This window comes from Delphinus delphis, chromosome 2 (assembly GCF_949987515.2).
Source record: "Delphinus delphis chromosome 2, mDelDel1.2, whole genome shotgun sequence".
NCBI classification, from domain to species: Eukaryota; Metazoa; Chordata; class Mammalia; order Artiodactyla; family Delphinidae; genus Delphinus; species Delphinus delphis.
In genome coordinates, this window is record NC_082684.1 from 100,110,885 (window position 1) to 100,138,744 (window position 27,860).

At 44.6% G+C, this 27,860-nt stretch overlaps 1 protein-coding gene across 2 annotated transcripts in view; it reads left to right on the forward strand.

The window, feature by feature from the left end:
* The window catches only part of ENTREP2 (endosomal transmembrane epsin interactor 2), a 361,730-nt gene that overhangs the window by 159,985 nt on the left and 173,885 nt on the right, over nt 1-27,860 (forward strand). For both annotated transcript variants that reach the window (XR_009518404.1, XM_060005297.1), the window contains exon 2: nt 26,319-26,375. Coding sequence is in view for 1 of the 2 variants with exons in the window: in XM_060005297.1 (XP_059861280.1) it covers nt 26,319-26,375 (57 nt within the window). In the remaining variant the exon portion in view is untranslated. The remainder of the gene's footprint in view (nt 1-26,318; nt 26,376-27,860) is intronic.

Below are 27,860 nucleotides of genomic sequence, written 5' to 3' on the forward strand. Positions count from 1 at the left end.
CCAAATTACAATCTTTGTCTTCACTGTGCTTTCAGTGGCTTTTTGTTAAGAGTTATATATTTTGCCCTCAGAATTTGAAAAATGTCCCGAGGGGAAAGCCAGCTCTGTGTTTGGACCCCAAGTCTCCACCTGAAGCCATGCCAGGGTTCTCGGGCTCCTGCTTGTGCCTGGAATTGCGCAAAGTCTCTAGGATAAAGGAAGCTACAGAGGCTGGCTCCCCTCCAGGAGGGAGGGTCTCTCCTTCCTTTAGCTTCTCTGAATTTCATTGCTCTCAGCTGCTTCCAAGGAGTTGGTTCCCATATTTTGTCTCACTTTTCTGGTTGTTCTTGATGAGAACACTGATGTGCTACTAACCACTCCATTCTACCTGGAAGACCTGTGCAACCATGACCTGCGCCTAGAGGCATGAATCAAACATAATTGCATCCCCCTAACTGCCCTAGCCTGTTTGTCTAGGACCTTCATGTAGGGGAGATATGACCTACCAACACGAGCTCTGAGTTACGGTGCCTGGAATACTGTGTCGGGGAGGATCCTGAGGTCGCGTGTACCCTCAGCCAGGAGCGGTGCTGCGGCAGATAAGCATGGTCTCACTTAGACATGGGAGGGGGTTGCCACCTGTTTGCCTTTCCTGTGTTAGTTGAGCAATTCCACTTCACAGACCTTTAGAGAAAGCCCTTAAAGAAAAGGAAAGTACTTTAAGTTAAATGCTGCTTTTTATACATGGAGAGAGCTGGTGAGTAGGAAGTGTGTGATAAAAGCTTAGGTTTCTCGAGTGCTGTTATTAATGTTTTGATAAAATACTGGGCTCTCTGTGCATTTTTGGTTTGTGTAGTGCATAACTTAAGCATTGCAGTAGGCCCCATGGTAGCATGCCGTTGAAACGTGTTTGCTGTAAATCCTGAAAAATGATCCCAATCATTATCCCAAAATGTTCTAAATTGCTTCTATTCTGACAGTTGTTAGTATGCCACATGTTATTCTGTTCTGATTTTTTGCTGAGCAAAATATAATTGCTTTTATGGAATATAGCTCTGTTGATGCTGTAATCAAATGTTAAAAATAGAACTGCAGAGTTTTGCAGAAAATGCAGTTGCAGAAGCAGTGAATGCAGGGGTCTTTTTACTCCTGTTCATGACTCTTCTTTTTAGAATTAGAGCTGTTAGAATCAAATCTTGATTTGAGACGATTTATATGGAAAATAGCCATGAGTTATATCTGCTAGAGAATATATACTACTTATATATTTTACCTACATGAAAGTTTCTTTTCTTTACTCAGATGATTGCAGGTAGGCCTGGAAACTTAAAACAGTCTTACTTCAGTGTGGAATCACTTCTTTGGTGCAGCTTTGTGGCTCCTCACCGTTGATTCTTTCATGAAATTGGTTAGGCTTCTCAGGGCTGACTTTACAGTTTACTAGATCTGTTTCCTTGAACAGGTTATTTCACATCTTGGAGACTTGGTTTCTCTGTCTGTAAGAAGGGGAACAATGTGCACCTCACACTTGATGCTTGGTGAGATAATCATTGTGAAAATCTGTTGTCCTTATGGTGCTACCCTGTGAAGCCAGCCAAGTGCTCTCTCTCCCGCTTCCACATGTCCTGGGGCCTTCATTGTTTTAGGAAGTGTAGGCAGAGTTTTAAAAGCTGTGACAGAGTTTGGCAGGAAGAGGGTAAGAGATAGTATGTAAGCAAAGTACTGTGTGAGGGGCTGTGATTGGTGAACCCTGGTCACAGTGTATTAATATTTTGGAAGTTGTTGATTCTTGTGTAGGGCTTTGGATCAAAAATCCAGAGAAACAGTTTCTTGAAACTATCACTTGAAAAATAGTCTGCTCCATCAGGTAAATGCCTTTCATAAGCTCATAATTCGCTAGGCGTTATGGACATAAACCTACATTGAGATAATAGATCCAAGAAGGGGCTATGCTACCAGATGAGTAAACAAAAAGCAGGGCCAAGTCAGTGTGCTCATAACGAGTTCATTTATCTTTCATCTTGTTAATAAATAAGTAAAGAGAAAAGATCCAACAGTGTGGTCTGTGAATATATTGTGGAACAGGGAAAAGAGCAGAATCTAGAAGAATCAAAACAGAGTCGTAGTATTCAGATGAGAATTTCAGGAATTCAGTCCTCACTAACCTGGAAGAAAACATGGCTTCCAGAAACTGGAAAGGATAGTTCATTTGTTGTTTAATTTTAGACCTTGTTAAATATGGGTGGTAAAATTTCAGGGTGAAATCACTAAAAGAAAAAAAAATAGACTCTAAATTCTAAATTGGTAGCAATAAATAAGTGAAATAAGAAAAATTTCAACCCAAAATAAAAGGCAAGAGAGGAGATGAAAAATATACAAAAAGTGAGGCAAATAATTTTTTTTAAAGACAGAAACAAATCCAAATATTTCAATAATCTCAATACATGTAAACGGAGTAAACTTACTTGTTAAAAGACGTACATTGTCAGATCAGATTGAAGATCAAAACTCAGTTACATGTGCCTTCAAGAGACATACCTTCAACACACAGAAGTGGAAAGGTTGAAAGTAAAAGGATATAAAAAAATAAGCTATCCTGATATTAACCCAGCAGAGCTATTTTAATATCAGACAAAAATAGACTTTAAGTTAAAAAGCATTGTTAGGGAGAGGGCCATTACATATATACCAGGCAGATACAATTCTATGCTTATATACTTTAATAAAATAACTGCAGAGTATATAAAGAAAAAGATATCAAACTGGAGAGAGAAATTGACCAATCTTGCCATGAAAGGAAGGAAATTTCAACACATAACAATTATTGATAGATCCAAAGAGATCACATTTTCTGACCATAATAAAGTTAGAAATCAATAATTAAAAGATAAGTGGTGCCAACGTATTTGGAAATTTAAAAAACATTTTAATAACTCATTAGTCAAAGAAGAAATTATAATGAAAATTAATAGCCTTAAGTACTTAGAAAGAATAGAGGCTGGAAACGGATGAACTGAGTGCTCAAGTTAACTTAGAGAATAAATAAATTCAAAAAAAGCAAAGTTCAGAACAGAAATTAATGAAATAGAAAACAAAGCTACAACAAAGAGAATCTACAAGGCCAAAAGGTGGTTCTGTGAAAAGTCTTAACAAAATAGACAAATATGGTATGAATGGGCAAGGACAAAAATAAGACACAAATAACCACTACTGTGAATGAAAAGGAGGATGTAATTACAGATACAGAAGAGATCAAAAAGTCGACAAAAGCATGTCCATTTGACAGCTCAGATACAATGGACGAATTCCTAGGTACTCCCTTTAAAGTCAGAACATTTATAAACTATAATATTAGAAAAAGAGTTTAGCAAGGCAGTTAGCTAGAAGATTAATATACCAAAATCCAATTCTGTCTTTATACTTCAGCAACAGACAAATGTAATTTTTAGAAGGATATCATTTACAATAGCACAAAAATAAGGAACCTTAGAAATACACCTAACAAAAGATGTCTGAAACTTCTATGCAGAAAGTTATAAAATTTTATTGATGGACGTTAAAGAAGACCTAAATAAATGGAGAAATATACCATATTTATAGAGCTAGGCAGACTCAGTATGTGAAGATGATTTTTTTTTCCCAAATTAGATTCAATTTATAATGCAATTTAGTCCGTTACAATTCCCAACAGGATCTTTTTTTGTGTGGAGGGGTGGGGGGAGCTGGTATTTAACAACCTAATTATAAAATTATATGAAAGAACTATTGGCCAATAGAAGTCAGGAGATTCCTGAAGAAGTTTGGGGGATTTATGATAGCAGGTATCAAGCAAGACTCATTCTAAAGTTAGAGAAATTAAGCTTAGGTACAGGAGTAGACCCATCAGTAGGTAAAACCTAACCTTGAAACAGATGTGAGACTGTGCTGTCTGGTGGAGGTTGCTCTGGCCAATCAGGCACAGAGGGGAGGCAGTCCACCATTAATGGTGCTGGAAGGGCTAGTTATCTATATGGGATAATCAGTTTCAGGTAGTTTAAAGGGTTAGACGTTAAAACTTTTAGAGTAATATGAAAACTGCAAGACAATGCTTTTCCATCACAGAATTAGGAGACTTTTTTTTTTTCAAACAAGACACAAAAATACCAAAACCGAAAAAATGTTTGAAAGATATAACTACCTTTAAATTAAAGGTTTTTTTTTTAAATTGAAAGACATAAAGAAAGTAAAAAGACAAGTGGCAGAAGATATTTGCAGTACACATAACTGATTGTGACTTTGTGTAATGAACTCCCACAAATCAGTAGAAAAAAGCCACAAAACTCAATAGAAAAATGGACAAAATGCTTCAGCAGGCGTTTCACAGAAGTGGACTTGCGTGTGTTCAGTAAGCATGTGAAAAGATTCTCCAGGCAGCGTGATGCCTTGGTGGCCTCCGGGTCGTCAAACCTCCTTGGGAGAAAAATAGTTTCAACAATTTGAACTAGAGTGTCAGCAGCTGGGGTTGGTGACCGTGGGACTAACGTGGAGACTGAAACTCGTTATCACTGAACCTGTGAAAAAAGTTATTATCAAAAGACATGGAATATAACATAAAAATATAATTACAGTTTGGATCTAAAATCCCAAATTATGTTAACAAAGAATGAGAAGTGTGATAGAGTGATGGACAGATAGCATAATTGTGTTAAAACCTTATCTACTTTGAGAAAACCATAATTCAAAAAGAGACATGTACCACAGTGTTCATTGCAGCACTACTTACAATAGCCAAGACACAGAAGCAACCTAAATGTCCATTGACAGATGAATGGATAAAGAAGATGTGGCACCTATATACAATGGAATATTACTCAGCCATAAAAAGAAATGAAATTGAGTTATTTGTAGTGAGGTGGATGGACCTAGAGTCTGTCATGCAGAGTGAAGTAAGTCAGAAAGAGAAAAACAAATACCGTATGCTAACACATATATATGGAATCAAAAAAAAAAAAAAGAAAAATGGTACTGATGAACCTAGTTGCAGGGCAGGAATAAAGACGCAGACATAGAGAATGGACTTGAGGACACGGCCTGGGAGGGAGAAGCTCGGCTGAAGTGTGAGAATAGCATCGACATATATACACTACCAAATGTAAAATAGATAGCTAGTGGGAAGCAGCAGCATAGCACAGGGAGATCAGCTTGGTGCTTTGTGACCACCTGGAGGGGTGGGATAGGGAGGGTGGGAGGGAGACGCAAGAGGGAGGGGATATGGGGATATACATATACATATGGCTGATTCACTTTGTTATACAGCAGAAACTAACATGGTATTGTGAAGCAATTATACTCCAATAAAGACCTATTAAAAAAAAAAAGTAAACACATGCTCATCCTGTGACCAAGTGATGTCAGTCCCACGTACGTGCCTGTTGTGGGCTGAATTGTGTTCCCCCAAGTTCATATATTAAAGACCTCACTCCCAGTACCTCAGGATGTGACTGTATTTGGAGACAGGGTTTTTGAAGAGGGATTTAAGGTTAAATGAGGTCATTAGGGTGGACTCTAATCCAACATAACTGGTGTTTTTATAAGAAGAGGAGATTAGGACACAGAGCCTATGAAGACACAGAGAGAAGTTGGCGTGTCTCTACAAGCTCAGGAGAGAGGCCTTAGAAGGGACCAACCCTGCCGATACCTTGATCTGGGACTTCCAGCCTCCAGAACTGCGAGAAGATAAATTTCTGTTGCTTAAGTCTGTGTACTTTGTTACAGTAGCCCTAGAAGACTAATACAATGGCCAAGGAAAAGGAGAATCCATTTTCACTGAAAGACTTACATAGTAATGTTCACAGTGGTTTTATTTCTTATCTTTAAATTTTTTGTTGAAGTATATTTGATTTACGGTGTTGTGTTGATTTCTGCTGTGCATCAGAGTGATTCAGTTATATATATTATACATTCTTTTTTATATTTTTTTCCATTATGGTTTATCATAGGATATTGAATATAGTTCCCTGTGCTACACAGTAAGACCTTGTTGCTTATCCATTCCGTATATAATAGCTTACATCTGCTACATCTGCTTATAACCTCCCACTCCATCCCTCCCCCCAACCCCCTTCCCCTTGGCAACCACAAGTCTGTTCTCTATGACCATGAGTCTGAGGCTTTATTTCTGATAACCCCAAACTGGAAAAAACCCAAATGTCCATTCATAGGAGAATGAATGGAGAAGAAAAATAAATTGTGATATGTTCATATAATGGAATACTATGTAGCAATAAAAAAAGAACAAACTACTGATTCATGCAACGATATGGATGAATCTCATGGGCAGTGTTGAGTGAAAGAAGCCTAATTACATAGTTTGGTTCCACTTATATTAATTAACTTTCAGGCAAAATTAATCCACAGTGATAGAGGTCAGACTGGTGTTACCTCTGGGAAGGCATTAACCAGAGAAGAGCATAAGGGAGCCGGTTGGAAGCTGGAAACATTTTATATCCCAATCTGGATTTTGGCTACACATTGTATATTATGTGAAAATTCACCAAATGTAATGTTTCAGAGTTTCTGTTTGAGATGATGAAATATTTTGGAAAAAGTAGTAATGACGGTTGTACAACATCACAATTCTAATTAATGCTACTGACTTCTACAATTAAAAATGATGAAGATGGCAAAAAACAGAAAACTTATCTACTCTGTAGAGGCTTTAACAAATACTGTTTACTCTTTTTATTTATTTATTTTTAACATCTTTATTGGAGTATAATTGCTTTACAATGGTGTGTTAGTTTCTGCTTTATAACAAAGTGAATCAGTTACACATATACATATGTTCCCATATCTCTTCCCTCTTGCGTCTCCCTCGCTCCCACCCTCCCTATCCCACCCCACCAGGCGGTCACAAAGCACCGAGCCGATATCCCTGTGCCATGCGGCTGCTTCCCACTAGCTATCTACCTTACGTTTGGTTGTGTATATATGTCCATGCCTCTCTCTCGCCCTGTCACAGCTCATCCTTCCCCCTCCCCATATCCTCAAGTCCATTCTCTAGTAGGTCTGTGTCTTTATTCCTGTCTTACCCCTAGGTTCTTGATGACATTTTTTTTCTTAAATTCCATATATATGTGTTAGCATACGGTATTTGTCTTTTTCTTTCTGACTTACTTCATTCTGTATGACAGACTCTAGGTCTATCCACCTTATTACAAATAGCTTGATTTCATTTCTTTTTATGGCTGAGTAATATTCCATTGTATATATGTGCCACATCTTCTTTATACATTCATCCGATGATGAGCACTTAGGTTGTTTCCATCTCCGGGCTATTGTAAATAGAGCTGCAATGAACATTTTGGTACATGACTGTTTTTGAATTATGGTTTTCTCAGGGTATATGCCCAGTAGTGGGATTGCTGGGTCATATGGTAGTTCTATTTGTAGTTTTTTAAGGAACCTCCATACTGTTCTCCATAGTGGCTGTACCAATTCACATTCCCACCAGCAGTGCAAGAGTGTTCCCTTTTCTCCACACCCTCTCCAGCATTTATTGTTTCTAGATTTTTTGATGATGGCCATTCTGACTGGTGTGAGATGATTATCTCATTGTAGTTTTGATTTGCATTTCTCTAATGATTAATGATGTTGAGCATTCTTTCATGTGTTTGTTGGCAGTCTGTATATCTTCTTTGGAGAAATGTCTATTTAGGTCTTCTGCCCATTTTTGGATTGGGTTGTTTGTATTTTTGTTATTGAGCTGCATGAGCTGCTTATAAATTTTGGAGATTAATCCTTTGTCAGTTGCTTCATTTGCAAATATTTTCTCCCATTCTGAGGGTTGTCTTTTGATCTTGTTTATGGTTTCCTTTGCTGTGCAAAAGCTTTTAAGTTTCATTAGGTCCTATTTGTTTATTTTTGTTTTTATTTCCATTTCTCTAGGAGGTGGTCAGAAAGGATCTTGCTGTGATTTATGTCGTAGAGTGTTCTGCCTATGTTTTCCTCTAAGAGTTTGATAGTTTCTGGCCTTACATTTAGGTCTTTAATCCATTTTGAGCTTATTTTTGTGTATGGTGTTAGGGAGTGATCTAACCTCATACTTTTACATGTACCTGTCCAGTTTTCCCAGCACCACTTATTGAAGAGGCTGTCCTTTCTCCACTGTACATTCCTGCCTCCTTTATCAAAGATAAGGTGTCCATATGTGTGTGGGTTTATCTCTGGGCTTTCTATCCTGTTCCATTGATCTATCTTTCTGTTTTTGTGCCAGTACCATACTGTCTTGATTACTGTAGCTTTGTAGTATAGTCTGAAGTCAGGGAGCCTGATTCCTCCAGCTCCATTTTTCGTTCTCAAGATTGCTTTGGCTATTCGAGGTCTTTTGTGTTTCCATACAAATTGTGAAATTTTTTGTTCTAGCTCTGTGAAAAATGCCATTGGTAGTTTGATAGGGATTACATTGAATCAGTAGATTGCTTTGGGTAGTAGAGTCATTTTCACAATGTTGCTTCTTCCAATCCACGAACATGGTATATCTCTCCATCTATTTGTATCTTTAATTTCTTTCATCAGTGTCTTATAATTTTCTGCATACAGGTCTTTTGTCTCCTTAGGTAGGTTTATTCCTAGATATTTTATTCTTTTTGTTGCAGTGGTAAATGGGAGTATTTTCTTGATTTCAGTTTCAGATTTTTCATCATTAGTATATAGGAATGCCAGAGATTTCTGTGCATTAATTTTGTATCCTGCTACTTTACCAAATTCATTGATTAGCTCTAGTAGTTTTCTGGTAGCATCTTTAGGATTCTCTATGTATAGTATCATGTCAATACTGTTTACTCTTGACTGAAAACCAGAGCCATGTGGGTTAAAGAACAAACTGAAAATTTAAAGCTACCCAGCCGAAATGAAAACCATATATGTATACCTTCCTGATTACTAGCTATTAGAACCAAGTTTGAAGAAATCAACTGTAAGAAGTTATTCTGGAGGCAATCTGGGAAATTTGAAGAAGGATTGAGCTTTACTGATAATATCAAGATATTTTATTAATTATTAGTAATTTGTAGATGTATTGATGGCTTTGTGATAATATAGAAAAATATCCTTATTTTTTAGATATGCCTATTAGAAGATTTAGGGGTGGAATATCACGATGTATGTAATTTATTTTAAAAAGCAAAGAAAAAGAGATGAAGCAAATATGGCAAAGTCATTCATCTAAGTGATGGGTTAAGGAGGTGGATTGGATTTTCTTATCGTTTCTGCTTCTGTAACTATTGGAAAATCTTCAAAATTAAAGAAGTTAAGAAAATCATCAAAAGGGTTGAAAGATAAAGTTGAGGAAATCTCTCATAAAACTGGACAAAAAAGACCAGGAACTTGGAAACGGGGATGAAAAGGCATGCGAGGGTGAGCCAGAGAAGAGACATAGGAATAGTGAAGACCAAAGGAAATGAAGGGGAGAGAATCCTTACAAAATAATAATACCAGAAATATTTCCAGAAGGGAAAGGTATGAGGTTCCAGATTCAGACTAAGGACCCAGTACTTCACCTGGTGAATGAAAACAAAGACCCTCCCGCCTCTGGGTAGTTTCCTATGTTCCCTCCTGCCCTCCATGTCCGTCCTTCCTGTTGGGATCCATCACCCCAGGATTTTCCGTCTCCTGGGTTCCCCCTCTCCTGGTCTTGTCTTTCATCTTCTGTGTCCCTGTCTAACACAACCACATGGTTTCACTCATCCTTTGTCTCCCCTTCCCCTGCTCCCTAGGGTGCCAGCTCTGTGAGGGAGGCACTGGGGGTCCCCTTCTTTCACAGCCAACCTCCCTGGGCCTAGAACAGTGCCTGGTAAATATTTGCTGATGAATGAATCAGACTCCTCAGCAGCCACACGAAGTCAAAACGTATTAAATCACCGCCTAAAAAGTGCTGAGGGAAGGTCATCTACAACTTAGACTTTCTGTCTCTACGTATCAGACATGCAGGGTCTCAGAAGTTTTACCTGCTCTGGATCCTTTCTCTGAGAATTATTGGAAGATATGGTCTGTCCAAAAAAATGGGGAGAAAAATGAGAGAAAGGAAAACACGGGATCAAGGAAACAGTGGCTGCAGCCCAGGAGAGAGGCAGAGGGGAGTCCCAGATGAAGGCAAGTCCCCGGGAGCTGGGTGCACCAGGCCAGTAGGATGGCCAGATACAGGGGAGCAGGGCTGGAGGGCCCCACAAGGGACACACCCAAGGAAACCCGAGTGGATGGAGCACTCGATATGCTCAGACACAGCAAGAAGACACTCAGGTCTGCAGAGGACTTGGGATGAGGTTTTTTTTTTTTTTTTTTTTTTTTTAGTTGGCTATGGCTTAGTACTTTATTTTATTTTATTATTTTTTAACATCTTTATTGGGGTATAATTGCTTTACAATGGTGTGTTACTTTCTGCTTTATAACAAAGTGAATCATTTATACATATACATATGTTCCCGTATCTCTTCACTCTTGCGTCTCCCTCCCTCCCACCCTCTCTAGGCTTGGGATGATTTATGATGGATGTATAGAAGATGAAATGAAAAATGAGGTGGTTAGCCCCAATTAAATATTGTAATATGATTTTTTTTTTTTTTTTTTTGTGGTACGTGGGCCGCTCACCGTTGTGGCCTCTCCCGTTGTGGAGCGCAGGCTCAGCGGCCATGGCTCACGGGCCCAGCCGCTCTGCGGCATGTGGGATCTTCCCGGACCGGGGCACGAACCCGTGTCGCCTGAATCGGCAGGCGGACTCTCAACCACTGCGCCACCAGGGAAGCCCCTGTGATATGATTTTTTAAAGGCACTGTAATTATTGTACTCCTAGTGGCTCAGTTATGGATAATATTTACAAAGCCATTATAACGTAAACACCAAATACTGTGTTGGGCTGTTAGTGCATTGGAATCGGGAAAGAGCAAGATGTGTGTGGATTTGGCTGTGTCTGGTGTGTGCGTGGATTGCCGGGGAGGTGAAAATCCTCAACTTTCACAGTCAGATGTCAGTCACAGCATCAAGCTGAGAAATTTGAAAGTAATACTAGAAGAAACAACCAAAACAGCTGTAAGTGGTGGCCTCTCTAGGAAGCAAGTTGGCTTTTCAAATCACGTAAAAGAATCACTTAGAATATATATAAACATACAGATATATTTTAACTGTACACAATTTATAGTGCATGACAGTTTGCAAAAGAATAGGTCAATAAGAGATATTGGCCATTTCTGCATAATTTCAAAAAGAGAATCACTTAGATTAGAAAAAATTAAGTATTCATATATTTACATGCCTGTTCAAAAAACTTTACTCGTAATGTTTGTGATTCCAAATATTTATAAGGCAATAAATGACTCTAAGTACAGGGTGGTATTTTCATACAATGGAATGCCATTCAGCCATTAAAGTGTTGTAAATAAATACTTACCAGGTGTCATGTCATGATCATGATACATTATATATTATAATGAGGGGAGATTATTGACAACACTCTGACTCTATTTTTATCAAAATCTGTTTCAATAGAATCCAATAGAATTCAATCTAACAGAAGTTGTAGAAGTAACGAGAGATCCATGGTTTCATGTTCCTCCTTTCGTTTGTCTGACTTTCCTAATTTTTTATACATTGAACTTGCATTGCTTTTGTTGTACAATAAAATAAAGGGGAGAAGTCAGAACACTGCTCCCCAGGGCCATGCTCCCTCAGCTGGCTGCAGGACCGGAGGGGCCCAGGTGAGAAGGGTACCTTGAGGTGGGCGGGGCTGACGGTCTGGAGAGTGAGAGCCTTCAGGACACACCGCTTGTATGCACACTGGGAGACCAGGCCCCCGGTCAGCGTGACCATTTATGGAAGACGTGCCCTTTGTCCCCAGCACCTGCTGCAGCAGGAAGGCCAGCCCATCGATGGGAGTGTGGGTGCTGATGTCCCAGTGCCGGGGTCCCCAGGGGGCTCCGCATTCCGGGTGATTAGCTGTGCAGGGGAGGGGGAGACAGAGGGACTCACCGTGGTGGAGGGGCCTGGAGGAGGCAGGACAGGTGGGCAGGGACCCTCTGAGCCTGAAGCTTGGGGACTTACCCTGAGGGCAGAAGAAAGCCACTGACAGGAATAGTTGGGGAGAGTGGCTTGGTTGGATTTGCATTTAAGATGATTCTTCCCCGTGGAACAAAGGTTAGAGGTGCCGCCAGGAGTGGGGCAGGGAGACCCGCTGGAGGGCTTTCGCCGCGGGTCCAGTTGGAACCACAGGTGGGCTCGTTGTCCAGGGAAGGCCAGATACCAGGCAGGCGTCTTCTGCAGAGAGAACAGGCTTTATTGCAGGCGGCCCTGCAGGGAGACAGGAGGCGATGAGCAGCTCTGTGTCCCCATGAGCTTCCTAGGGTGACACTGATTGTTGACGTTGATCTGGGGAGGGGGCGGGGAGGAACTCGGAAACCATGGGTGGAAGGTGAGGGGAAGTTTGGAGAGCGCCCTGCACATGCACGACTGTCCTTCATGCCTCTTCATGGGTCGCAGTGGTGAATTCCAGGGGTTCTCTGTGTTACATGGCGGGGGCGGGGCTGTGGTTCAGCCTCTGACTCTAATGTTCGCTGCTGATCACTCTGGTCCCTCAGTGCGCCTGCGCGATGCTCAGTCGGGTTGTTCCCGTATCTAAGGTTGCTGTCAAACAAGCTTGGAGGTCTGGGTGAATCGTTTTGTTTCTCCCTCATGAGCCTCAAGTGTGCGAGGTACAGGGTATGGTTTCAAGGTGAGAAGAGACAACCAGATAGCAGGTGTGGGTGGAGCTGGGAGCGGGGTCCAGTGTGGGTTGGACAGTAGGATGCACGTGCCTTGGATGGGATTTGAGAGTGAGGTGGGGGATGGAGGGAAGCGGGTAAGTCTGGGTTTCTGACCTGCACACCTGTGTGCACGGCGGACCTCTGGCGGGGCAGGGATGTCTCCATTGGCTGCGGGGGTGCAATAGGGCCATGGACCACACTGAGTCAGACCTGCTCCAGCACTTTCCAGGAGGCCCTCAAGGAAGAGAGGCCGGGAGAAGGGGTTTAGATGCAAAGGGCAGGAGAAAGCGAGCTCTCCCAGGAAAGATGGTGTGTGCAGGGGGGAGGAGGAGAGGGGAGGGGGTGAGGGAGCCCCTATTAAGGGGTGGCTGCGGGGGTCTGATGGGGGCAGCCAAGGCAGGAGGGTGTTCTGGAAAGGCGGGAGTGGGACCATGAGAATTGAAGGAGATTCCCTGGACTTGGCGACCCCAAGGCCACTGCTGACCAGACGTGAGAGTTCTGGAGGCGGACTCAGGGCCAGTCGCAGGAAGGGGCAGTAGCAGTGGGGATGGAAATGGCTCTTATGGGGTGCCAGCCCTACTGCCCGCTCTTGGGGAGGTCACTGCATCTGTCCGGCGCCTTCCCTACATGGCATCAGCATAGGACAGCTGTCCAGTCCCCCAGCCTCTGTGTGGGGTCCTAGAAGCGTCTAACCTGTGGGTGGACACGGGCCGTGAATGAGGGCCAGGGGCCTCGCTGGCATCCCAGGGTCCCAGTGAGAGTGACTTCAGCTGGACGGTCATCAGCGGGGGTGGTCCTCACACACCCATGGGAGCGGCATAAGGAGCACTCCTGGTGGCCTCTTGCAGGAATCAAGTCCCCGTGCCCCTTCCTCCCCTGTCCTCCTCCCGGGACCTCACCAAGTTCCAGGACAGGAGACTCTTTTGGCACCCAGGTCTCTGGTGTGGCCTGGGCAGCGAGGAAGGCCAGGGCTGGTGTGAGGGCAGAGGGCCGGAGAGGGGGGCACCTGGGGGGGACATCCGGCCCAGGTGGGGCGAATGGGCCGGCAGCCTGCGGGTCTGGGCGACAGAGGGCCCTCCGAGGGGCAACCGTGAATGTCCAGGAATTCGGGAGGTCCTTCAGGGCCCAGCCCCCTGGCTCCAGGGGCAGGAATTCCAAGAAGGAAGCGTGCTTTGGGGGGGGACTGACTCAGAAGACTCAGGATTCAGGAGCACAGCCTCAGGCACTGAGAGCAGAACAGCCCTGGGAAACCCAGGCAAAGGCACCTTGAAGGCACAGTCCTAGATTTTGGAGTTTGCATAAACAGCGTGTGGTTTCTAACATTAGTGCAGTGGTCTTTATTCATAATCATCTGGAAATGAAGGAGCAATTTGTCTACCAGACAGGCTCACTTCCTGTTGTCGTTCCAGTGGATTTAAAAGTTGATGTGGATCTGTGAATTCGCTTTCATAATTATACTCTGATAGCTTTTCATTACACGTAATGCGATTTTAATGGAATTAATGTTCTGTATCAACAAATACATTGTTTTTATTGTTGTGCAAAGAGGAGGCTCCTAAAAGAAGAGAATCAACATGATTTGTAAATGGTTTATATAATATTCTTTTCCAGACTGGGCAATGTAACTGCCCACTTCGTGTTGTGCTTTCTTTCCCACTTGGACTGAGAGAAAGAAGGGGGTCAGGAGGGTCCCGCATACATTTGGGTGCTGGTTGGGATCCATCTTTGAGAGTCACGTGTATGTCTTAAACTTTTTATCATTGTTCATCACAGAGGGGCAACCCACATGGAACTGCCCATGGCCACCTGGCTGGTGCATCTCTGGGGAGACCAGGCCTTCCTGCTCCCCACACACACTTGTGGGTCAGTGTCGGACCCCCAGCCAAGAGCTGGGGTTCTGGTTTCTTGCCCCCTTTATTCAGCTTTGCAGCCGTAAGTCTACAGAGTCCGTTGATGTCTGTTGTGAAGCAAAGGGCCCAACAGTGCAAGCGCTGGACTCCCACCTGGGGAAGGGGGCATGGCAGGGGGTGATCCCCCAGTTTCTCAGGTATGCCCCCGCCCCCTGAGAAGGCAGAACCAGCCATGTTAGCCTGAGTCTCAATAAAGTGCTTTCTGTCTTCTGTATAAAGCATGGGAAGTAGAAGGTTTCACGGAGGGTGTTAAAATCCCACTCTCAGGAGGTAATCAGAGGCGTCTTTGGGTTCCGTGCTAGTTTCTTTGTGTTTTTGCGTGTCGGCATTTGTATTTATCTACTTATAGAAGGGAAATTATCCCCCCTCCCAACCATGTTGTAGCCTGCTTTTCCTTTTCTTCTTTTCCTTTTATGTAGTGTGAACTTTTCCAAATGGCCCTAAATATTTTTCCATAACGAGACTCAACGGCAGCAATTGGGAAGGATCTGAAAGATAAGCAGTTCCCTCTTGCCGAAAATCCAGGTTGTTCCCCATTTTCAAAATGATAAATAACACTTTGATTAATATCTGGAATTCTTAGAAGAGGAATTACAGGCTCAAACTGTATGCTTAGTTTAAAATATTCATCACATAATACACACAGGGATTAAAGATTAGTATTACTGAAGGTTACACACATAAAAGCGAGCATCCTTTTGCCCCCTCCCCAATCTGGTTTCCCATCATTAAGTTTCTTGTATTTCCTTCCAGAGAAACATTTCTGTATGCACCAGCACCCGTTCCTTTCTGTTTACACAAATGGGATTCATTTTCTGCACACCAGGTTGTGTCTTGTCAGTTATTTATCTTTGAGACCGTTCCACAACAGCACAAACAGATCTACCTCAAATGTCATAATGCGTATATTCACGTTATATGTAAATATCAAAGTTTATTTAACTAGCCCTTTCTTATTACCCACTGGTTACAGCTTTTTGCAGTAAACAGTGTGGTGTACCGCTGGTAGCACATCGTAGGCTAAACTCCCATCACTGAGTATGAGTATGTGCAGTTTCTCATTTGGGAGGTTTATGAACTTGCCCCCAAGGCAGGCTGCCTCAATTTATACCAACACCCATAATGTTCGAGAGGAACCTTCCCCCCGCCCCTTGCCACCACTGGGTTTTTATCAAACTCCACCAAAACACATTTACAGTCTGATTGATAAAAATATTCCTCTTTTGGCTTGCTTTTAAAAAATCAGAGTAGGTTTAAGCATCCCTTTATATGCTTACTGTCCATTAAAAATGTGAACTTCCTATTCCGAATCCTTAGTCACTTTTTTCTATTGAGTGGTTCCTTTTTCTTATGAATGTATATGAATTCTTTGTGAACTGAGACAATCACCCCTTTGTTTATTGAGTGTATTATAAATATTATTCCCACGTGCAGTTGGTCTCTGATTTTATGTTCTTTTTAAACATAAATATATGTTCATTGGCTCTTGCCATGACTACATAAAGAAGCACCCAAAGGTCAATAGTTGCCAGTAGCCTACCTTTATTTTCTCCTCTGGGTTTGCAGGCCACTGGGGCCCGCACTTTGGGCTGGAGGCTCCTGGTTGGGTTTAGGTCTGTGCCATGTGTCCATTCTGGGGCCCAGGCTGATGGGGCTGTGTCTTTCTGTGGGCCGGGAGGCAGGAGCGCAGAGGGCGAGGGGCAACACGTGATACCCCCGGGGTGCCTTGGGTTGGCGGCCACGCCCACCTCCCATGGCCAAGGCCAACATTGGGTGGGGATGGCACTGTGCCCACTCTGTCCAGATGCTACCACGTCACATGTCAGAGCCTCGTACTTCTTATACAGGGAGGCCCTAGGACTGAGAACCAAGATTCTGTTCATCACATGCAGGTGCTTTTTAAAAATAAATATTTAATTCATTCATCTTTTCTATTAGGACCCTTGATTCTGTGTCGTGGCTCAAAAGGCTGACTTCTTTTCTAAAGATTCTTTCAAGATTCTGCCATGTTCTTCTAGGGTATTCATGTTTTGATTTACTTCTTGGTTCCTCTGGAATTTTTTTTGGTATAAAAAGTGAGGTAAAGATTAAGCTTTATTTCTTTCCAAGTGTCTAATCAGTTGTCCCAACACTTTTGATTGGATAGGTTTTCTTTTCCCCTTTTTAGTATGTGAATGAGAATTGCATGGGATTTAGGTATTGCTTCGTCCTTCTATTTAAAGAAATGAATCTTTTTCCATCTAATAGTGAAGTATTTTATGATTTCAGTAGATGTTTGAGATTTTCTTGATAGTGCTTTCATTCATTTCACATTAGTCTGTTTATTCTAAGACAGTCTGCCTTTTTGCTTGCTGTTACAAATGGAATAATCTTTCCTTAATTTTATCCTCTCTTCTAACCGGGCTTTTCTTACATGCCTATGTGTAGTTCATGAGTTTATATCCTGACATTAGAATGGGGTGAGTCACTTAACCTCTCGGTACTTTACTTTTCTCATCTGTGCAGTAGGGCACAAAGATCACACATGCCTTTCAGGGTTGTCAGGATCCAAAGAGGTAAAGTATAAAACCTTGGTAAGTGTCTGGTATACAGTCAGTGCTCAATAAATGTGAGTATTGATAGTAATACACTTTCTTCGTATGTTACTTTTCTAACCAGATGGTTTACTGAATCCTCTTATGGTTTCTTTTTCTTTTCTTTTCTATCAATTCCCCTGGGTTTTCTAGTTTGATAAGTATATCGTTTTCAAGTAGTAGTAATTTTGCCCCCCTTTCCAGTACTTATATTCGTTTTCTGTTGCTACAGAGCAAATTACCACAAGCATAGAAGCTTAAAACAGCACAGATTTATTATGTCACAGTTTCCGTGGGTCAGGAGTCTGGAGCATTTGGGCTGGGTCCCCACTCGGGGTCTGAAGGCTAAAATCAAGGTGAGGCTCCATGCAGCCTCGTCTGGTGACCTGACCAGGGAAAGATCCGCTTCCACACTCCCTAGGGTGTGGGCAGAACTCGTTCTCGTGGTTTTCTTGCAAGCTGTGGGATGGAGAAGCCCACCCACAACACGACAGGGCAGCGCACCCTGCAAGGCCAGTGCAGAATCTCCCACGTGCTTCAAATCTTTGACTCAGGAAGGGCCGAGACCCAGAGGGCTTGCTTGATGAGGTCAGGCCCACCCAGGAGAAACTCCCTTGGATTGACTTAAGGGAGTTAACTCAAACTGATTTGGAACCCAAGTATGGCTGCAAAATCCTTTCACCCTTGTCACATAGTGTAACCTCAGCCCAAGGAGATCGAAATCCATCAGGTTCACAGCCCCTCCCATCCTCAAGGGGAGGGGATTCTGTAGAAGGCGTACACCAGAGGTGGAGGTCGTTGGGACCCTCTCACTGGTCTGCACACCACACTAGTATTTTCAGAAGAATTTTAAATATAAGTGGTGATTGTGGGCATCTTTATCTTATTAAATGAAGAACTTTTTTTTTTTTTGTAAAAAATGGAGATTGAATTTTATCACATGCCTTTTCTACATCTACTGAATTACCATATTTTTCACTTTTATCATATTAATGATTAATTTTATTACTACATTTCCTCTTAGTGAACCATCTTTTCATTCCTGACATGAACCCCTTGTCTTGTTCTTTATCCTTCTAAATGTACTGCTAAATTCTATTTTCTACCATTTTATTTAAAAATTGATGTTCCTCTGTTTATAAGTAAAATTGGTCTATTTTCTACTCTTTTGATATTTTACAGGTTTGTAATTGTTATGCTGACATTTGTAAAAAAAATTTGGAAAGTTTCCTTGTTTTCTCCCTCTGTGCTCAGAGAAAAATTAAATAATGTCGGAAATCTCTGTGCTTTGAAGTTTGTGAAGAATTTGCCTGTAGCTGTTGGCCACTTTCCCAATTTCTTAGTGTTAATAGGTACATTTAGCTTTTTGATTTGAGAGGGAATCAACTGTAGTAAATTATATTTTGCATACCACATTAGTAATTTATATTACTAGTATAAATTAATATAAAATTAAAGTAATAGGGCTTCCCTGGTGGCGCGGTAGTTGAGAGTCCGCCTGCTGATGCAGGGGACACAGGTTCGTGCCCTGGTCCGGGAAGATCCCACATGCCGTGGAGCGGCTGGGCCCGTGAGCCATGGCCGCTGAGCCTGCGCGTCCGGAGCCTGTGCTCCGCAACGGGAGAGGCCACAACAGTGAGAGGCCTGCGTACTGCAAAAAAATAAAATAAAATAAAAATATACTAATATTTGTAACTTATATTGTACATTAGAAAATCACCTGTGACATCCTGGATGCTGTACATTGAACGTTTGTGTCCCCCTAAAATTCACACGTCAAATCCTAGTCCCCAGTGTGATGGTATTTGGAGTAGAGCCTTTGCGAGGGGATTAGGTCATGAGGGTGGAGTCCGCATGAATGGGATTAGTGCCCTTATAGGAGAGACTCCAGGAGCTCCCTCACCCTTTCCACAAGTGAGGACACAGTGGAAGGACCACTGTCTATGGACCAGGAAGTGGGCCTCACCAGACACTGATCTGCCTATGCCTTGGTTTTGGACAAAGGACATGCTTCTTGAGGCACTGCAGGTGTCTGAGGCCCCCCACCTCATCTGCAAACACACACACACACACACACACACACACAGTGGCAGGTGGCTGGAGTCCAGGGAGCAGGGAGCGGTCAGAGCAGTGCATGGCTGCAGGGAGGTTGCCCTGAGCCTGGTTGCCCCCTGCACAGCGAGGTTGGCCAGGAGGGCTCATCCTGAGGTCTCCATGCTGTGCCATGAGGTCCCTGGAGACCATAGTGTTAACGAATCCTGGGTGCTCCCTGGTTACTGGCAGAACTCTATTGGGAAAAATTCCTCCATTTTGGGTCCATAGAAACTCACTGATGAAGATCAAGTGCTGTATTCACAACAAAAGACTTCCAAGAATGCAGGCATCAAAGAAAGCCAGCTGCAGTGAGTGGGGGTCAACAGAAACAATGAAGGACAGACTTAGACACCTTCCTTTCACTACCCCCTTGGACTCTAGAACCTCTGAACGTGAAACAGTTAAAGTAATTATGGGCAGAATCCTAAAGATGAGCATACAACAAGAAACTATCTGAAACAAATAGCTGTATTTGGGGAAAGGTAAAAATAGAACTTCTAAATACCTAAAATATAACAATTGAATTTTTCTAAACAAATGCAAATGTTCAACAGCTGATTAATAGGGAAAATTAGTCATCTGGAAAATACACCTGGAGAAAATATTCAGAATGAAATACTGAGTGGCACGGGTGTGGCCGATGTGAAAGAAGAACTAAGGGATTTGGAGGATGAAGTACGAAGGATCAGCATGTGGCTATTGGGGTCCCCGACAGAGAGGATGTAGGAGAGAAAATATTTGAAGAAGTACTGGCTAAAAATTTCCAGAACTAATGAAAAATATAAATTTACAGATTCAGAAGCACAGTCCATCTCAAAGAGGATAAAGAAAAAGAAATGCACACGTAGACATATCATGCAGAAACTTCAGAACACCAAGGGCAAGGAGACAATCTTAAAAGTCTTTAAAGAGTGAGCAACACCCCTCAAGGAACAGCAGTTTAGTGACAGCCAACTTCTTGATGGCAACAGTGGAAACCAGAAAGTAGAATAATATCTTCAAGCTCTTGAGAGAAGACACTGTCCACTTAGGATTGTGTATCCAGCAAAACTACTCTTCAAGCATGAGGTGAAGTAAGAAATTTACAGATAAACAAAAAAGGGGAATTTGCCATTAAAAGATCTGCACCGAATCAAGGATTTCTAAATCAAGGGTTCCTAACTTCTGGTAGAGCAGTCTGGTGAGGTCTTTGGGGTCCCTCTCAGAATGAGGTTTTTAAGTGCATGAAATAAAATATACAGGATTACAAAGGAAACTAATTACTTTAAAACATTTTAAAATCAACTTATTTTTAAAAGTATAATAATATATGTGTGACATTACTCATCAAATAACAAAATCCAGTGTCAGGTCTAGAAACTACCCTAATTTCAGAGTAAACAGCTCTGGAGAAGCCTACATATTACAGGGCAGAGCCAGGGCACATGAGTTTGGTACCCAGCGTACGTGAGCTAATTTGCATCAAGGAAACACACATTGCAGTAGAACAGGTGGCGTGTATCTCAGCTCTGAGTTATTTATAACATTTATATGATTTTACTTTTTTTTCTTTCATGGGGCAACTTTGTCATCGATTTATAGCTTTGCTACTATATGAAAAGCAAATGAAAGCTGCAGAGTTCTTTTTCTATTGTGGAGAAGGTCCTTTGAGGAGAGTGGCTTTCCTTGTGGATGTTCTGAGTTTGATGCACTGATATGCAGAGAAAGCGAACGGTTGGGAGCAGGAAATGTGCTGAGGGAAGGAGGCACAGGCATGGGTGGGATGGGAAGGCTGCAGAGGTGTCTCTTTCCCAGACGGGAGCCGAGATGGACTCAGGAGGCTGAGGGCCTTCACACCTGATGGAACCTGGCCATGTGGCCCCGGGGAGACCCAGACAAAGAAAACCAGGCTGAAAGAGAAGAAAATGGAGGTGGGATAAAGTAGGAGGATCACCTACTCCATGAGGCCCACGTAGCGCAGGCCTGCAATCCGGAAGGTGTGGAAGGTGGGGACCCACAGACGTCTTTCATTCTGAGCAGCTCAGAGTACTATCTGTGCCCTTATTGCAACAGCAGTTCTTTCTCCAGACACGTGCATGCTGGCTTTTTAGTGGTAAACTGGTACCACTGTAGCTGTGGGGCAGCCGGCCATATATTTTGTGAAATAATTTAATCGGTTTTCAAGTCTGCATTGTGGAAGCAGTTGCTTCACTACCCGAATGTTGCATTACTGTTTGCCTTTGAACCAGATTGGAAGATCTGAAGAAAGTTCCTGATTTTAGTCAGTGAAATAACTTTTCAGTCTCAGAGACAAGATTTAAAGGACTGATTTATTCCGGGCCTCAGAGTACAGGGGCAGCACCAATCAAAGGCAAGGACTTCTGCTGTAAAGCTGCTGTTACTTCCCCGCAGTCTCTTATCCCCTCTCATTGCTCCCAACAGCAGGAAGCTCTTTCTCGTTTCTAATTTTATCTCTTGCATCTCTGTAGGCTGGGTGGGGAAGTGAAGAAAAGAGCCACTTGGCGTCCTCACAGCAACTCACAGGTGCTGGGAAAGTTAACCCTCCTCTCTGGGCAGCATCATGCCTTTCCTGTTCTTTTTGGCTTTTCTTTCACAACTACTGAATTGTCTGTTCCTCTTCTCTGACCCACTTCAGTGTCTTTGTAAACTGCAGACTTTGAATAACAATCCTGGCAAATTAAACAGGACAGAGGGTACTTGAGATATAATTTCACTGGCCAGCTAGATGCAGGAGCCGTTTCTCACAGGAGTGGTACAAAGTAAGCCTGCAGAATTACCGATTGGCAGAACATGCAACATCGTCCTGCCTTGTTGCTAGGATGGAGCAAACAGCAGTTCAACCTAAGTCCCTGTCTTTTCAGAGCAGGGATATGGTCCCCTCCCTTGGTTGCCATGGGGATGGGAGCAGGCACCCTCAGGGAGGAGGAGCCGAGCATCTGGTCTTTGAAAGTCTCCTCCACTCTAACGTAGTCACCCTTGTTAGAGCTGGTGCTGGTGTTTCTGTACCAGAGGCAGAGAAGTCAGCTCTACCTGAGAGCAGACGTGGAGGGAGAGGGGATATTTCGGAACAAAAATCCAGCATCCCACTCTGGAAATGTTAGTGTATTAGTAAGCTTAGGCTGCAGTAACAAAATATCGTAGAAATAATGCCATTTGCAGAAACATGGGTGGACCTGGAGATTGTCCTACTGAGTGAAATAAGTCTGACAGAGAAAGACAGATATCGTATGATATCACTTATATGTGGAATCTTAAAAAAACGATACAAATGAACTTATTTACAAAACAGAAAGAGACTTATAGATATTGAAAACAAACTTATGGTTGCCAAAGGGGAAAGGTGGGAGAGGTATAAATTAGGAGTTTGTAATTAATATACGCATACTACTATATATAAAATAGATAATCAACAAGGACCTACTGCAAAGCACAGGAGCGCTATCGATATTCTATAATAACGTATATGGGAAAAAAATCTGAAAAAGAATGGACGTGTATATGTATAACTGAATCACTTTGCTGTATACCTGGAACTAACACAACGTTGTAAATCAACTATACTCCAATATAAAATAAATATTAAATTTAAAAAATTAACATAGACTGGGCCGATTAAACAGAAATGTGTTTCCTTGAAGTTCTGGAGGCTGAAAGTCTGCAATCAGGATGCTGCCATGGTCAGGTTTTGGGAAGGGCCCTCTTCTTGGCTTGTAGACAGCTCACTTCTCTGTGTTCTCATGTGGCCTTTCCATGGTGTGTACATGTGGAGAGAGAGATCTCTCTCTCCTTCTCTTCCTATAAGGTCACCATCCCATCATGGGGGCCCCACCTTCACAACCTAATCTAACCCTAATCACCTCCTGAAGGTCCTGCCTCCAAATACCACCACATTGAGGGTTGGGGCTTCACCATATGGGTTTGGGGGGGACACAGACGTTCAGTCCCTGACAATTTGTTTTCTATTTCTGCAGAGCAGATTTCTGCCAACTTTGCAGCTTAACACAACACCCATTTACCATCTCACAGATTTCTTGGGTCATGAGTCTGGACATGGCTTAGTAGGGTCAACTGGCCAGGGTCCCACGGGCTGCAGTCAAGGTGTTGCCAGGGCAACATCATTTCAAGATGCCGTCCCTGGGGAGGGTCACGGAATAGCACATCCTACTCACACTCAAGGGGAAGGCATTATACAAGGTCGGGATCTCCATGCCTCATTGCGTTTGATGGTTTTATTCTTTGCCTTCGTATAGGGGACTTGGATCCATTCCCAATTATAGTTATTATTGATATTTAGAAATGTAAATTATCTTCAAGAAGCAAATAGTCCATGTTTGTTGGAAGTAAAATTATTTGAGGGGATTTGTGGAATTATAACTTCTTGATGAAGATGGGAAATGTCAAGAATTTTTACTGTGGCCTCAGATAAGTGCTGTTAACTTCCTTTGTGTTTAGAAACCCCTGCTCTTCGGAGGTCCAGTAAAATCCCTGTTGTAAGTGGCCTGGTCATTGTAGAGACTTGATAGTTTTAGCAGCTTCTGCTTAGAAGATGAAGGAGTTCTGTCTGTGCGTATCAGAGAGGACTTGAGAGGTCTGGGGTGGTTTGGGAGTTCAGTGGGGCCCCATGTTCTCTCGAATTCCTAGGCCCTTCTTGGGTGAGGAGGCGTTGGACCACGTCTGGAAGGATGGGTGAAATTTCATCTGGTAGAAATGAGAAGGAGAAAGCAGAGCGTAAGTGGACATCTTCTGGGAGATAGTCTGAGAATTCTCATCCTCTCTCCAGCCTCAGTCTGGGCGTGGCCAGTGTTGGTGTGAAGGGCAGACAGAGGACACTGTGGAAGCCCCATCCTAGGCGGATGGTGGGGTCAGAGCTCAGCCCCCAGAGCTTGGCCATCATCTGAAGGAAGAGAAAGGGGTGGGGCTGAGGCAGGGGGCCAGGAGGTGGGCGGTGACAGGAGGGGAGTGCTGAGTATGGAGGGAAGACAGCCTGCAGGGGTTCCGTTCCAGGGCTCGTGTTTGAGAAATGCAGTGGCTTTGGTGCCCAAAGTGGCCAGGACATGAGTGGAGGGTCACTTAGGGCGGTGCTGGTGGGAAAGCAGGGACCGGATTTGTGTGGGTCTGGTTGCCCGTCCAGGGAGGTGACATTCACCTGACAGGCGTCCAGCGCAGTTCCAGTGGAGGGGCAGAGGTGAGTGAGTGGCAGAGCACCCCGTCCAGGCAGGTAAATCATGAGAGCGAGGGCAAGCAGAGGGGGAGGAGAGGTGTCGAGAGGAAGAGCCAACCCAGCTTCACGACTGCGGCTCCTGAACGTGCCAGGAGCTCAGATGTTGATGGCGGAGTTGGCAGAAGTTTTGGATTCTCCACAAGAAGGTTTGGAGGTGGAGAGAAGAGGTCAGGGTGTGCGCTGTCCAGCATGAGGTGATGGTGAGAGTCCCGACAGCCTATCCTTAGGAGAAATGGCAGCTCAGTCCAACGGAAAATGACTAGGGGGAAGTCGTGTGTCCATTGAGGAGGAAGAATTCGACACCAGAGAGGGTGTTCTGATGGGTGGAGTGTTGGGTGCAGAAGGGGAGAGAGCGGCTTTAGAGACACGTGGAGAAGAATGATGGAGACTTGACCTCGGAGACCGTGGGGCAGGGGGGTGGGGAACAGCAGCCCAGGGTTTCTGTGACGGCTGCAGCTGGAGCTGGGCAGCATCACGGAGAGGGGAGACTCGGGAGGTGGGAAAACGGTTGTCTAACATTTGCAGCACTGGCTGCGTTCGGAAGAGGTACGTGCCCTGAAGAGAGAAGGTAGATGTGACAGGCTGGGGAGCAGAGCATGCGGAAGCTCTTCCATTCATTCTTTTCTGTTAAGTGTGTGTGTGTGTGTGTGTGTGTGTGTGTGTGTGTGTGTGCGCGTGTGTGAATAAGGTTTAAAGCCTTTCATATAAAGACAACTGGTCCGGGTGTTGTTGGACATCTGAGACCAGCACGGCACTGGGTGGGTGGAGGCTGCAGGGTCTAAGACTCGGTCCTGCTCAGTGCAGAGGTGCTGGAGGGTGAACTGGGCTCTGTCACCATCGGGACCTTGTGGGTCTGTTCAGTTGCGCGTTCTGCTCTGGGTCTGGGGTCGGTCCTTTTGGAATCCCGGGGAAGTGCAGCCCGGCCCCTCCAGCCTGGTCCCGGACTGCCTGGCCCAGGCCCACTGTGGAAAGTCAAGGTGGTAACGGCCCTTGTCTGTTGCATCCAGCTACCCCTCTGAAGGCAGATTGCGGTGGGCAGTGGGCGTGGGGTGCAGCTGTGTCTCTGTGGTCCAGTGGCCCTGCCTGGACACAAGGAGACTGGGAATATGGGGATCAGCAAACATGGGTCTGACGTGGGCTTGGGGGGCAGCCCGGAAGAAGGGTGTGCCAGGAGCCGAGGGTGGTTCTCCTGGGAGTTGGCAGACAAAGGGCGACAGGGGAGCCAGGGCGGAGGGGGCACTGCTGGGGAGGTTCTGGGGGGACACGCTCGGCAGGGCGGGGGCCAGGGGTCGGGCAGGGCTGGCCTGGGCCGGGGCGGGCAGCTTAGAGCCAGTGCGGACAGCGAGGGAGCCTCCTGGGTGGGGTGAGAGTGAAGGGGAGACCCCTGTAGGGGCTTGGGGGGGGTCCCAGGTGTGGGAGAACAGAGGGAGCCTTCAGGCCGCTGGGCAGGTTGCGCGTGACCTGTGAGTGGGGACAGCACCGCCTTCCCCAAAGTAGTGTGTTCAGTGCTGTCTGTGATGTTAAATCACACAGCAAGTGTCTCTCAGGACCTGGGGGGATAAGGCTGAGGGCCCGGGGGTGGGTGGGAGGCTCGTTCAGAAAGCGCATCTGCTCTCGGCATCCCTGCGAGCTGGTCACTCTGGCCCCGCGTGGTGGCTGCGGGTGTGACTGTCGGGAGGGACAGACCCACCACCATGACCCACTCCTGCCTGCGTGCTGTGCTCTAGAAAAGTCCTGGGAGGCTCCTCACCCCCTGCTCCCTCTGTTCCAGGTGCTGCTGTCGGGACTTATCGGCGTCGTCTCCTGGAAGAGGCCCCTGTCCCTCGTGGTAAGTGGCACCCGGGTCCCCATGCGGCCATGGAGCAGGGCGCTGCCCGCGGAGGTGTGAGTGCTTTCAAGGCGCGTTCGTCTTGACCATGGGCGTCCTGCTGCCCCCTCCACGGGCGCTCACGGGCCATCCTCTTTCTGTTTTTCGGTGTTGTGCCCTCTTGGAGGACATGCCACCAACAGAGGCATTTTAATAAGTGCAGATGCAAGCGTTTTCTCTAGACTGATAAACACGATCGTGCACATGCATATGCTTACGGGTGATCACACAATAGGACGTAGCTCATCCGAGTTCGAGAAATGTTAGCTTTCTGTGTGTTTTGGAGACTGTGAAACTCTATGAGGTATTGGTATTTCTTTGCATAGATGTTTCTTTGGAAGAAGGAAGAAAGGAGTGCCCCTGGAGCCCTCTCTTACGGGGTCAGGCCTCATGCTGGGGAGGAAGACGCCACACGGCGGGTGGAAAGAGGATGATGGTTTTTCCATCTGAAAGTACCCAGGGTGAATTTATGTCTATTGATTTGTATGTGTGTTCTTCTCAGCATGTGCATTAATATATTTATGTGTCCACGTCAGGACTATACGGAGAGGTTTTCTGGGTTTTGATGGATAATGAAAAAGACGGCATGGATTTTTTCCTCTTAGGTAGTAATCAATTATTTAAAATCTCTTCTTTAAGTGATTAGACTTGGAGATAATGACATACTAAATATTAATGGAAATAGAAAAAAACTCACAAATCTTGTCTGTTGTAAACACCTCCTCCTTCGTGAGGGGAATCATGACATCCTGAAAAGGCACTGGGAGGGAGGGGTAGTTTAATTCAGGGGACCTCCTCTTGTACAAAATACTGAGAAATTTCCTTAAAATGTTTTTATATTGACATTTTCAAATATTCACCAGAGTAGAGAGACTAGTATAGTGAACCCCGTGTACCCCTATCCGTCCTCAATGGTATCAACATTGACTGGTCCTGTTTCATCTAAGCCCCTTGCTGGATTATTTTAAAGTAAATCACGGCTTGTGTATTGAGACACTGACTCTTCTGTGCAGGGGCAAATGGCGGCAGACACTGGGCTGTGGGTCCCCTTCAGGGAAACGGGGACAACCTGCCCATCCCTCCTGACCTACCCCCACCCTGCAGGGCAGAGAGAGTAGGCCCTCAGCCTGGCGTCTGAACAGAGGGAAGCCGCCCTCCTTCGGGTGGGTGTGTGGGATGGGAGAAAGGGCACCGGTCCCCCGGCCACCGCACGCCTGCCCCAGCCCTACCCTGGGACGGAGCTTCTCGGGACTGGGCATCTTACCGCGAAGGATGCACGTGCTCATGCCTGCTGAGGGGTCAGGACTCCTTGTGCAGGTGGCGCAGGTGTGTCCTTGGGGTGGGGGGGTGCCCGCAGCAGTAGGGTGGGTCTCGGGGCCTCGCCCAAGGAGGGTGGCCCCAGCGGGAGCCCGTGCAGCCAAGCTTTCCAGGGGCTCACCCCCCAGC